Source organism: Scedosporium apiospermum (genome assembly GCF_000732125.1).
Source record: "Scedosporium apiospermum strain IHEM 14462 chromosome Unknown SEQ_SAPIO_0090, whole genome shotgun sequence".
Classification (NCBI taxonomy): domain Eukaryota; kingdom Fungi; phylum Ascomycota; class Sordariomycetes; order Microascales; family Microascaceae; genus Scedosporium; species Scedosporium apiospermum.
The window spans coordinates 1,152,109-1,164,562 of NW_015971791.1; the positions used below are offsets into that span (position 1 = coordinate 1,152,109).

The 12,454-nt window shown below is 48.6% G+C and overlaps 1 protein-coding gene and 1 pseudogene across 1 annotated transcript; one reads left to right on the forward strand and one right to left on the reverse strand.

The window, feature by feature from the left end:
- Positions 1 to 746: 746 nt before the first annotated feature.
- Positions 747 to 2,783, reverse strand: SAPIO_CDS4167 (uncharacterized protein; the record flags this gene model as incomplete). The annotated part of the gene is made up of 7 exons (XM_016786785.1): positions 747 to 961; positions 1,032 to 1,136; positions 1,217 to 1,890; positions 1,972 to 2,025; positions 2,101 to 2,446; positions 2,515 to 2,588; positions 2,647 to 2,783. The coding sequence occupies 7 exons, from the start codon at positions 2,781 to 2,783 to the stop codon at positions 747 to 749; spliced, it is 1,605 nt and encodes a 534-aa protein (XP_016643761.1).
- Positions 2,784 to 6,631: 3,848 nt separating this feature from the next.
- SAPIO_CDS4168 lies at positions 6,632 to 7,297 on the forward strand (annotated as a pseudogene; the record flags this gene model as incomplete).
- Between the last annotated feature and the right edge of the window lie 5,157 nt (positions 7,298 to 12,454).

The window sequence follows — 12,454 nt, forward strand, 5'->3', positions numbered from 1 at the left end:
CGACTGGAGAAAGCGAGACATATATCTACAGATCTCTAGTATACTGACATGAGGAGGTCCTGATTATCTAGAGAGTTTGTGATCAAGCACAGCGGTACGCGGCCGGAAAATGGCTTACGCCGGCTCGCGACGTAAGGTTAAGGAAGGAGCAGAGAGTGAAGACATAGGGCATGGGTACACTTAAGAGTAGCCTTTCAGATCGGCATCACCATTTTTCAAGCTCTTCTATCTTGAGACTCTGATGAAGATGGCTGGGAAGAGCGCACGGTCGCCGACTAGAGAAGGCAGTAAGACACACATCTATAGATCATCTAGACAGTTTGTAATCAAGTGTAATGGTGCTGAGTATGAAAGTCGTAATTTACCCTGGTAGTCGAGGAAGGTGCAAGTTTGCAAGTCCGCTGTATGTCGGATGACCCCTACGCGTCAAGTAAAAACACCCCCCCGGTGTAAGTGCGCGTGGCCATGCGCTAAGCATGCGCATGTGAGAACCCGGTTGTGAGTGTAAGAGGGAAGGTGAGCGTTGCTCTTCTCGACCCACTGCTATTGCTCATCGAACCTGTTATTGAAATCTGCTCTTTTGCTTGTCTACTACCCGTTGTGTAGCGATTGTCGGAATCCCAGTGTTCGTTTACAGAATAGACGAGACAATTCGCTGAGCACTTGAATTGGAGCCACAACAGAATAGATAAGACACTTTTGATCTGAAACATCGCTGACTAAGCCACGACATGTTCTTATTTCGATCATTCACCAACCTCTCTATCTTCCTCCCAGTGGATATACGAAAGGATTGGCCAGCGCCAGGAGGCGTGGCGAATGTCCTTGCCCCAAATGTAGAGCGGGATCCAGAGAATCAGGACTGCCACAGAGATCCCGGCCATCGCGCCGAATGCATCCATGTATCCGGACTTCTCGACCCATGGGTTGGTGTAGAAAGACAGCAGGAAGCCAAACATAGCTATGCACAACTTAGTTACTGACATTCTTTTTCCACTTCCGAGGATGGTGTACATCAAGAAGGAACTTACATTTGAAGCCCATCACGGTCAGGGTGATCTCGCCCGCAACCGGTCGATATGCGTCGATGACGTAGACTAGACAGACATTGGTACCTTGCGCAATGGAGAAGTTGACTTGAATATGTTAGTGTCTAATTTCTCATTTTACGTTCTCAACCTCAGCAAACTCAGGGAGGGTTAATTCATTTCCTTACGCAGACCGAGTCCAATCGTCGGACATATCCAGTGCAGTTGCTTTTCGATGCCCACGCCGTAGAGGACCAGTGAAAGTGGTGTCGAGATCAAGCACAGCATCATGGTTGGTAGTCGCATCTCTGGGACACGCACTCCGCCATTCCTTCGAGTAAAAATATCCGCGACCACATCGGCCAACCAGCCACCGGCAGGGATTCCCATCAGCGAGCCGATAATGGCGGCAATGAAACAGAGACCGACTTTCCAAGGCTCGAAGCCGTAGGCTTGTTGGTAGGCAGGGGCTACGTTCGAAGACACGGCCACCACGAAGCCGATGGTGACGGACTCAACCAAGGCAGCCCATAGCACGGGAGGAAGGATGATGAGGCCCAGGGGCCGCACGAACATTTTTACCAAACTTTCTTCGGTCCATACACGGTGGTATATTTTGAGGCTTTGAAAGTATGTTTCTTTGGGAGGGGGCGTGGCCGCCGATGAGAGTTCGAGATGTCTTGGTGGGGCGCTCTTCTTTGATGCGGTATCAGATGTGGCCGTCTCGCTGTCTTCTATGCCCTCTATAGGTCGAATGTATGCAGTTTCTGGAAACGCGAAGATTGCAAGGAGCAGAACAAAACCAATTAGAGCAGCGGCAACCTGGTAGATGACACGCCAGTCGTGGTTGAGGACGATGAATCTATACCGCCGGCATGCTTAGTTGAGAAGAAAGAACCGGGCTGACCAGCACCGGATGTTTAGGGGTTTGCCAAAGACTTACCCATCAACAATCATCCCAGCGGCAACGCCAATCGACAAGAACGAGGTGTAGAGGCTACATCCACGGCAAAAGGTCGTTAGCAATCCCGCGCTCGTTTGCGTCAATCTAAATTGACATGACCAGCCTTACGCCATGACGAATCCGCGCTCGTGAAGGAAGAAAACATCTGCGATCGACAGCGGCGCGATGGTTTCGGCTGCACCTGAACCGATACCCAAAAGAATTCGACCAGCAAGGAAAGCGCCGTAGCGCGTCTCGAAAATAAGCCACACGCAAACGGCAAAATAGATGGCATAGCTCGTAATGTAGACCGGCCGCCGACCAAACTTGTTCGTTAGGGGGACCCAGAAGAAGTTGCTTGTCCCCTGAAGCAAGGCCGTCGTGGTGAAAAAGTAGGCAACGCGACCGACGGCTTTCGGGACGGGAAGCTCGGGAAAGAAGTCGATTGCAGTCTGAACAATGGCGATGGTTGGTCCTTTTGCACGTACTCGTCAGGACACATGTATCGTGCTGTTTAAACATTGCGGGGATTTTTTTGCTTACCGGCAGCAAGGAAGTTGGACATCATCATAGCGAGGCAAATGACAACAACCATGACATATTTGTACGATTGAGACCTTGGAGATGCTCAGTCCAGGGTCAGTAAGCATGGGACAGACGCAAGAAGACGCATACCAGTTCAGAGGGTCGTTGGGGTCATTAGAAGGTACGGGAATACGAATAATCTCGTTCGTTTCATGATGGCGCAAGCGGACTGTGCCGAGGGTCTGCACCCTCTTCTCGACGACAGGTTGCTGTGCTCCCTTCTCCATGGCGACTGCGATCTGCGTCTCGTTCATGGTGCCGCTTCCGTTTTGTGCCGCTAATCTCACAAGTGCAATATGGTGTTGCCCATGAAAAAGGAAGGTGGTGGCGATGTCGACGGGATGCGACAATGTTGTGGATACACGAAGGCCAATATATTAAGTGCTAGTTCCCGGAGACTTGGAATCTGGGGAAATCCGGGGAAATCTGGGGAAATCGGGGGTAAGCTGCCATTTGGTGTGTCTGGAATCTCTGGATCTGGAACGAGTCGCGCGCTAACGCCCGACAAAGTCTCGGCATGACACGCTCGGACAGCCATGGTCGGGTAAGTGTGGGCCCCCGAGCCTGGGGATACCAGCCCCTCAAGCACTGAACCGTCCTATGGTGTCGTTTTCGCTATGCACGCGATAGCTCCTGCAGCGACAGACACCGTGGATACATCATTCAAGAATAGACTCGGAAAGTAGCGACATGAAAGCGTCTCCTCGAAAGAGGATCCGTCTGACGCGTCCTTTAGCAACTTGCATCTTCCCCGGATTAAGGTTTCTCACCCGCAATCCACTCGATAGGCTCGGGACCTTGGTCTTGTCTCCTCCCGCCGGGTCTCTTGGCACCGCTCCCCCGCATTCCCGAAAAGAGCTTGCATCGATCAATCATTCAAACTCCAGATTCCAAGTTGGTCACTAACGCACACCGGATACAACGCATCATCTCAAGTCCCTTCCGAAAATATAGGCGTACTTCCGTGACCCATCAGCTTTACTCCCAGACAGAAGTTAAGGGGTGGGTACATATCTGCACCATCCGAATATTCCGTCCGCCTCGACGCACATGTAGCTCCTTTCCGTTGTCTACTCATCCGCGGACATCCCTCAACGCTCTTTTACATCCCTTTTTGCGGCCGTTTCGCCAATTAACGCATAGGGTCAATTGCAATCATCACACTCCGAGTAGCAAGATTCCTGTTACCAGCAGACCCTGCACGGGTATCGGCGACGCTGGAGCTCATGAACTTGCCTCTAGAGGTGCCAGCGCGCGTTAGACTACCTCTTTTCGAGCCCCTGATCCGCGGCATAAAACATTCTCTCACCGCTTGGGATACAACCCACTTCCGTGGAGGCAGGCTTGAGCACGTCGACCAGGCCGCAATATGCCATCGACGCCGCCATCGCCAAGTATACATACATCGGCATTTAATGAAAATTGATGCCCATACCGTGAGCAGAGCTTGTACCGGGTCAATCGTAATGGCTTTGGGGGCACTTCTCCTCATGCAAGCGGCCTCATTGCATCTTCCCAAGTCGGAAGTTCCGACGAATGACTTCCCTTCGGTCTGCATGTGGATGTCTTACCTGTCCGAAATATATCTCATGACAAGTGAACCGGAATCGACGGACGAGGAGGTCTTAGTCCAGATCCCTCCTTTCCAACAAGCCAGGATTTGGGTCGCGGACGCTAGCCTCAACTTGAACTTCCGGAGTACTTAGACCAGGCATGGCCTATCACGAAACCGTATAAATCTCGGCATGTGGGGCCCGGCGACGAAGCGTCGTCGGAGTCGGCCCCTCTTTTGACGTCGACCCGGAATTCCCGAGGACCGGAAAGACATTCGGCATTACCGAAAATGCGACAGGGCCCAGTTAAGTTAAATCCGCATGAGAAAAGGAGTAAGGAATGGGATGTTTGCAAGACTAGTTACTACTCGGCTAACATTGGGCAGGCCCACTTCATCCTACTTATCACTTTGGCCCCGCTGTACCACGACCTGCAAAAATGAGAGTGATAGAGTATAATGAGAGAAAGAGCACTCCCCGTAAGATAAGGATGCCCAGAAACCTGATAAAAATACCCTATCACACCTCCCTGGGAATGAATTCCTTGCTGGCTGTCATCTCATCTCTACTCACCAGGTCGCATGTAATAAAGAAGAGAAGAAGAAAGGAAGGGAAAATAGGAATAAAAGAGAAAGAAAGGAAGAAGCAAAAGAGGCTTGATTATAACTGGCTGGGTTTTTATGCTTCTCATATACCAAAAAATAAACCCAGCCCTGACGACCGCCACGGCCGGTCTACTAAATCGTCTGCATAACCACACCATACAGACGTGCTTATATACGGGTTATAAAGGCATTAATTGAGAGTGTTCATCGCTCAACCGAGGCTCTAGTTGATCAGCCGGCACGAATAACGAAAGGAAAAAGAGTAACTTTGTTCCGAAACCGGCCAAATTCTGGAGTGGTGTGTCGGCTTGCTGCCCATTTGGACCTCAGGTTATCAGTTAAATTTACTTGGTAGTTTATGACGTCTGTGCTGACATGGAAAACTAGCGAGGCTGCGCCGCTATTATTATTGCCTTGGCTCTTGGCGTATTACTATCTGTCCATTTTTTTTCTAGCAGACTCTCTGGCTTGCCCTATGATTGAGGCGGTAGTTTACGTGAAATCTCGATCGGGACATATTCTGGGACAGCGTGGTTCGTTGCCGAGACCTGTCCTGCCCTTTTGTGCGCTTGTATGACTGGGGCAGAGGGCAATGAAGAGGTATGGTTGGCCAAACCCCCGTTTTCGGCTTGAAATATTGGTTGCCACACATTTCCTCGCCAGGGCCTTGGCTTCTCGACTGTTTGAGGTGCACTGCTGTCGTCATACGAGAATCGCTGGCCCTCAGACTACACACCACACAAGCCACAACTTGGCTCCCAGGGCATGTTATGACGAAGTATTTTTCATGGTTATATTTTAAAGGGATGAGGGAGATTTATAGGGATGGAGCCAATTCGTTCAAGTATGGCGTCGATACTCGTATTTCGAATCCAGGCTTAGGCAAGGCATTTATACTTTGTTCCTTCCTTCTTTTTCCCAAACCGAGAGGACCATCATTCCGTTCTGTCACAGGCCGATTTGACGGCAGATTCATGTAAATCACCATGGCCCTTTCAGCACTACCAGATAGAAATTGCAGCTTCTCTACTCCAGTTCTGTACGAGGTTCGGTTTTCCACACTACCGTTTCATCGATCGGTGTGCTATACCATACTAACGAGATCGCATCTGGCAATAGGAGCTTAGTCGCGTGTGCGGACCATATATATCAGCGCTTGAAGCATGCCCTGCAAACTCTATCACGCCTGGTCATAGACTCGTAGCTGCGAACCAGACGGCATCTTGCTCACAACGATTGTTAGTGCCATTCCTTACACAATCCTGACTCGACTCTAAGTTGCCTCCTCTGGGATGGCTCTAAGGTTTGACAAACTTGACAGACAGCTTTGATCTTCGCTAACAGACGATTCTAGATGGGAATCCGCCTTCGGTATTTCAGATCCATTTGACACAGCTCCAGTGTTCATCGACGTCAATGATACCTGCAGCTTTCCTAGCTTTTTACCAGTGCGTCAACATGCGTTGTGCCATACAGACGGCCCGTGATAGGCTCGATGCTGATAAAATTCTTCTTCAATTACTGCAGATCATGCGAAAGACTTGCGCCTTTGACCTCGGTCAAAACGATGATATATGTGCAAATGGTTCGAGGCCCTTGGGCGTTCATGCTATCACGACCTGTCAGACAGAAGCGTACGTGTTAGGTTTCCGCCGGCAAAGAAGTCGCCCATGAACCGCAGTACACGACGAGTTTATTTTCAGAGTCGCGCTATACTGACCAGACTGACTTTACAGAGCAATCCAATATATTCGCTGCACGATTCAGAAGAAGCCAGGCGAGATAGAGCCATGCGTCGTTGACACCGCAGTCCGCGTTGACTGGCTCCCCAAAATACACTACTACACCGGGGCTAGCAAGTGTGCAAGCTCGCGCACATGGATCATCACACAGGTAGGACGTATACTTCAGAGCATAATGATCGCGCTGTTTATTGCCAAATTTTTCCCTCCTCCTAGGATGGTTTTGAAAAAGCCGGTACAGAGCCCAGGAGAAGGGGGTGGCGGAATTAAAATGCAGGATATGAATATGCTGCGGGAACACACCTTCTTTCAGAATCCCGGTAACCAATATCATTGCAGCCCTATCGCCGATCTCTACAGGACCAGCTCGAGCACAGGCTATAACTATCCGATCTACCCCGGATACCACACGGGCAACATGAACCCATATTACGGGACGCCAGCATACCAACACCCAAACCAGGTAATGCAACAAGTAGAACCGCCACCAGACGAACATATCGAATTCACCGAGGAAAGGATTTGGGCCCTTGACGCGATCTCCGTTGCTCAGACTGTGGTTACAGAGCTTCTGACCGCTTACCTGACTGTCTACATCCTCAACAAATCCAACTACTTCAGCCAGGGCGACCTCGTCCTCGAAATCGTCTTTTTCGCCATTCGTCCACGCCCCGCCTTCTTCTACGGTCTATGGGCCTATCTCCTAGATGGACACGAAGAGGAATTGCGGATATGGGCTTCGATTTGTGGATCTCTTTCTTCGGCGGTGGATATCTCACAGTTGAGTACTGGCACCAATACACTTCTCCGGCCAACCCAATGGCACCAACGGACAAGTTGAAGTACTTGTCTGTCGGCTCAGTAATGATGATTCTTCCTTCCGTACTATTCATGATAGCTTCCATGCTAGCAGCTTTTATCGTCTTACTCCGAGCTTGCGGATTCGGGGGCATGAGGTCCGGGAAAGGGCACACCGTGTCGGGGTGTTTGTTTTGGATGTTCTGCTTCATCAGCGTCAACTTCCTCCTCGCCTTCATCCTGTTCATCGCCATACTCGAGGCAATCGCCCGATCTATCATGACAGTTCGCCGCACGAAGAAAAACGACTCGGAAGATACTGAGCCGACCGACTGGCTAGAGAAATTGGTTTGGGACCCATGCTGGGGGAAGTACATTGCTACAACAAGGCCTGCATTTGTCTATATCTATTGGCTTATGATAGCTATGACGATAGCCACTCACGTCGGAAGTTGGATGGTGTTCGTCGCATATCTGAAACTGGCGGGCGAGCTGTTCTGTCCGACAAAAGTAGCCGAGATCGTGCCGATGTGGATATTACTGCCCCTTGGCATCGACGTGGTTTTCAGCTCGTTCCGACACTGGACGAGAGACACATATGGACCAAGCTGAGGGGTGGAAGGCCAGGGGCTATCTTCTTTTTTCTTTTCGTTCCTTCGATATAATGCACTCCTCGTGGGGTAGTGAGCGGCCTTGCTGGTGTGCATATCTATCAGAAAACGTTAACCTCCATACATTAGTCCTACCTTTTTCTATCTCTAACAAGGTTGTTGCAAATTTCGAATCAGGCAGCAAAAAATGACAGAATTTTTTATTGATGCTACGGCCGTGAAGGAATGAAACATCATCAGACCTTGGCAGAGCCCTCCCGGTCTGCATGGTTTGGCGAGGCCCCGCAAGCCGCGCCGCACCCAATATTACCATACGAGAGATGCCCTATTTCTGCCCTATCATTGATTCGCTCACCATCGTAGATATATATGCGTCCATTCCCCAAGGGTGCGTCGTATTAAATCGTATGAGATACTCTAGATTTATAACAGCAAGATATCCCGTTCAACATCGAAGCTCTGAACAGCTTCTTTCCCAGTTCACTCATTCTTGTGCACAGACGTCAAGGGCCTTTTCGCTAACCGGTTATAGTTGACCAGAATAACTATGCAACAGATGTCTAATCGGCCGTCCATGAAACTAGTCAGCTTCGGGCTTCTGATATTGCATCTCCAAAATGCGATGGCAGCACAAGAGGCAGCCACACCATCAATTCCCGAAGAAGAGTCGGCGGAATCCCTAATAGTGTAAGTGAAGACTGCATCCGGAGCGGCGTGCATCGTGGGCTATAGCTTAAACTGCCATCCCGTCTACATAGAGATGCATACCATGACCGTTGGACCCCAGTTCCAACTTTTCCCGCAAAGGATGGTGGTAAGGGTCGTTACATTCATTATGATGACAACCGAATCTCCATCCGCCACAAGGTATCCCCAAGAAGTCACGCACACAGGGATATCCCATTCTTAGAAAATTGTCACCCACCGGAAAACGGATGCATGGCCCGTTACGGTGTGGCTGGAAAGCGAGGCAACCATACCACGAAGTATACCGCCTTTGTTTCTGATTCGACTCACATGGCAGCGGCAGCCAAAAGCTTTGAAGATATGCCTTGCGACTGGACCGAGGAGGAATTCAAACCGGATAAGCAGTGCTAGAATTTTGGAGTGGATAAGGCTTGCGCCGGCCAGTGCTAGGAGGCCAATGGGCTTCTTCTACATCCGGATAACCCATAAGTTGGACCCCCTACTTTCGGCCACCCCCCCCTTTCGGCCACCCCACTTCCCACCAAAAATAGCAAAAAGTTACAGTTTTTTAAGGCCTATATCTCCACCAATTCTTTAAATACAATAATAAAATTTTGTATATAGCTTATTTCTTATAAGGCTATTGCAGAAAAAAATTCAAATATGAAATTCAGTAAAAGGGTAGTGTATAGTAGATAGTTAAAGTACGCCTATATAAATTATATATAAATATAAAACTTAAATAACTTTATAATAAATAGATTATAGATAATATAATTTATAATATAGTATTATAATATAAGTAAGATTATATAATAGAAAGAACTAAGCTATAGTATTTTTTTAATATTTAATTCTAGGGAGTAATTTTTTTTTCTAGTAAATTTTATATAGGGAAAAGTAGTTACTATAATACTCTAGCTTAAAAATACTTATAAAATAAAAAATAATACTTTTTAAAAGATAATTTTTTATAAAATTAATTATATATTTTTTGATTATATAATATCTCTTATTACTATAATTATATTAGTTTTAATTTATATATAATTTATATAGGCGTACTTTAACTATCTACTACACACCACCCTTTTGCTAAATTTCAAGTTTATATTTTTTTCCTAGCTAGTAGCTATGAAAAGAAGCTATATATAAAATTTTATTATTATATATACAGGATTGGTGGAGATATAGACCCCTGCAAATCGCTATTTTGTATGGGAAAAGGGTGGCCGAAAGGGGGGGGTGGCCGAAAGTAGGGGGTCCAACTTATTCCCAATTTGCCAAAGATGTTGGGAGGGCATGGTGGTGGCCAAACGGCACTGCGCATTCGCTCCACACGCCTTGCCTTGATGGCGATCATTTGGTTGGATGCGGACCTCGGGAAGGACTCATCTCTTCCCTTAAAACATTGGCATCTCTCTATCCTCATCCCTTTCTGTCGATTGTAAGATGGGCATTTCCAATTGTTTCTGATGATCTCGGCGATTCTGTGTTGATCGCTCGCAATACGACGTCCACGGGTTGAGCGAGAGGGACGGACAATTCCCTCACCGTAAAGCGTTGGTACTCATGTATGTTCGTGTAGGCGAGTTTGCTCTTTCCATCCCCACGTTCTTTTTTTTCTCTTTCATTCTGGTCGGTATTGTTACGTCGGCACTTTGCATTGCCAGCGTCTGCGGTCTTGTCTCAAACAGTTTCAGTGTCCAAAGAAGATCACCACCTCTTTGCGTCCATGTCTTTCCTCTTCTTCGCTTTGCCATCGGAAACAGCGGGGCAATGACGGGGACTTAATCCTAGACCCCATGACGTTCTACCCCTTAAGCGGAGAATTCCTCGGCGGAGCCAATGTCTTGTTTCGTCTTGGATGTTGAGACGACATATGAGGATCGACTCACGTGGGAACAATGCCATCCAGGACTCGAGTTTTGAGTGTGATAGGTTGAGTCAGTCTTGGACGGGTAGTCTCGCAAATACTCATCAAAAGTCAAGTTGTTTACTAACGCCCAGGCAAGATCAATGGATAGTTGTCCATTTTGAGGCCGGATCGACAATCGCAGCGGCGTGCCGTGGTCAATCCCTTGAATGGCCAAGCTTGGTGCATTGGGGGGATGAAAATTTTTACAATATTGTATCTCATGTATCCTCTCAGGTCGGTCCCAACCTTGGCGGTCTGACATTCTCAACGGTGTCACCTTGCTGGCTCCATCGGTAAGTCCCATCACTGTAAACTGCCATCTCTGGTAGACGCCTTCACTACGGCTTGCGGCACTGCAACTGCAAATGAGTTTGTCTTAAAGTACCTGCGAGTGCAATATGATCGTACAGCCACCTTTAGGATTTTAATTTTTTAAATTTTTTTTTTAAAAAAAGACTATCGTGTAGAATGAGGATCAAGGAAACGTGGCAGGACATATGGCGGTGGCCAAAGAGGGAATATCCAGGTCTCAAAATTCTCATTGCTTCGGTGGGAAAGAGGAATGAAGGAAATGCACTCAGGGGAGTCCGGGTGGTTGAGTACTGCAACCGACGGGGATGCTAGGAGTTCCGTTAGCTCAAGCCCGACTCAGCTGAAATGGGGATACCTCCCTCTGTATAGTAATCCAGGAAATCCCGCGGGTTGGTGCGGTGGCAGGAAAAAGCAAGGAGCGCAAGTTTTGGGCAAGAAAAGAGGGGATGGATCAGGAACCGAGACTTCAGTCATGCCACCGTTAATTGTGTCAGCGCCACACCGGTGATTACGGGCGTTGAAAGAATCAACCATTTGATTTGATTTAGGTTTTGTGACTGGGGTGAAGAAATGAAGTCGTTTTGGACATGACTTATATCCTTCTCCCGGAAAGGTAAGTCGATTTTTGGGCTAACCTTTTGGTGGTCCAGACTACAGGCAGGTTGTGTAGTCTGTATTGGCACGACTTGTTCTGGTTCAGCAGTTTGTTGGGCCAGATCGTCCCTATCCGCATGGCAGAGATCTCGATGCATAGTACCAGCTCCTTTGTCGCGGTATTCAATATACATGCATATGTGATGCATCCATGGATGTGGGATACTGATTCAGGACCAATTACATCAACCGCCCGCAAGTAAGTCCGAGACAGATCTTCGTACGAATATCCGGTAAGAGTAGGGCGACGGAAACAATGCTCGAGTGATCGACTTCTCAACTTCCCGGGTTGGATTATTACGGAAGGTTCCTGATTCCTAGCAAGGATAATCTGCCACCCCCGGAATAGTCCCGACCTCTCGGGGGCCACTCGGTAGTTCCTACTTGAGAGACGAGACAACACTTCAGGCAGAGAATAGCCTCGAGAGAGCAAAGAAATCTGTGTGGAAGAGGCACTCAATTAAAATGGAACAGGGTGAAGACGAGTGAAGATCACAAGCCACCATACACCCACGACGGGCTTTTTAGCCTCGTCATGAGCACTCGCATATGCCTAAGATCTCACCGCCCCTGTGAAGTGTGGAGTGAGTCTGCCCTCCACAACAGACCGACGGGTGAGGCTGAGGTATGCGAGCGTAGTCGGCAATGATCAACACGGGCGTATACCAGATCGACAGGAACTTTGAATGAGCACTACAACCGAGGAAGGATCGGGTGGCCAACCTGACGCCCCTCAGCTACCACTAGGCTGGGGAATTGGGTCTTGTTGGGAGAATGAAGTGGCGCTCCCGGGCTGGAGCTGAGATCGACGGACTTGCGTCAGTCACTCATCTCCGTTTCCGTATCTCGGCGCCACCGCAAGATATCCCAGACCACCCAAGGCTCCAGTTCTTTCCAAGCCGCCAAGTGTCCGTGACGAGGACCTGGAGAGAACTATATAACAGGCGATACACCCACCGTCAACACCACCCCATCTCCATCTCTCTCACTCATCCAACAGCCCAAGCCAGCAACACAT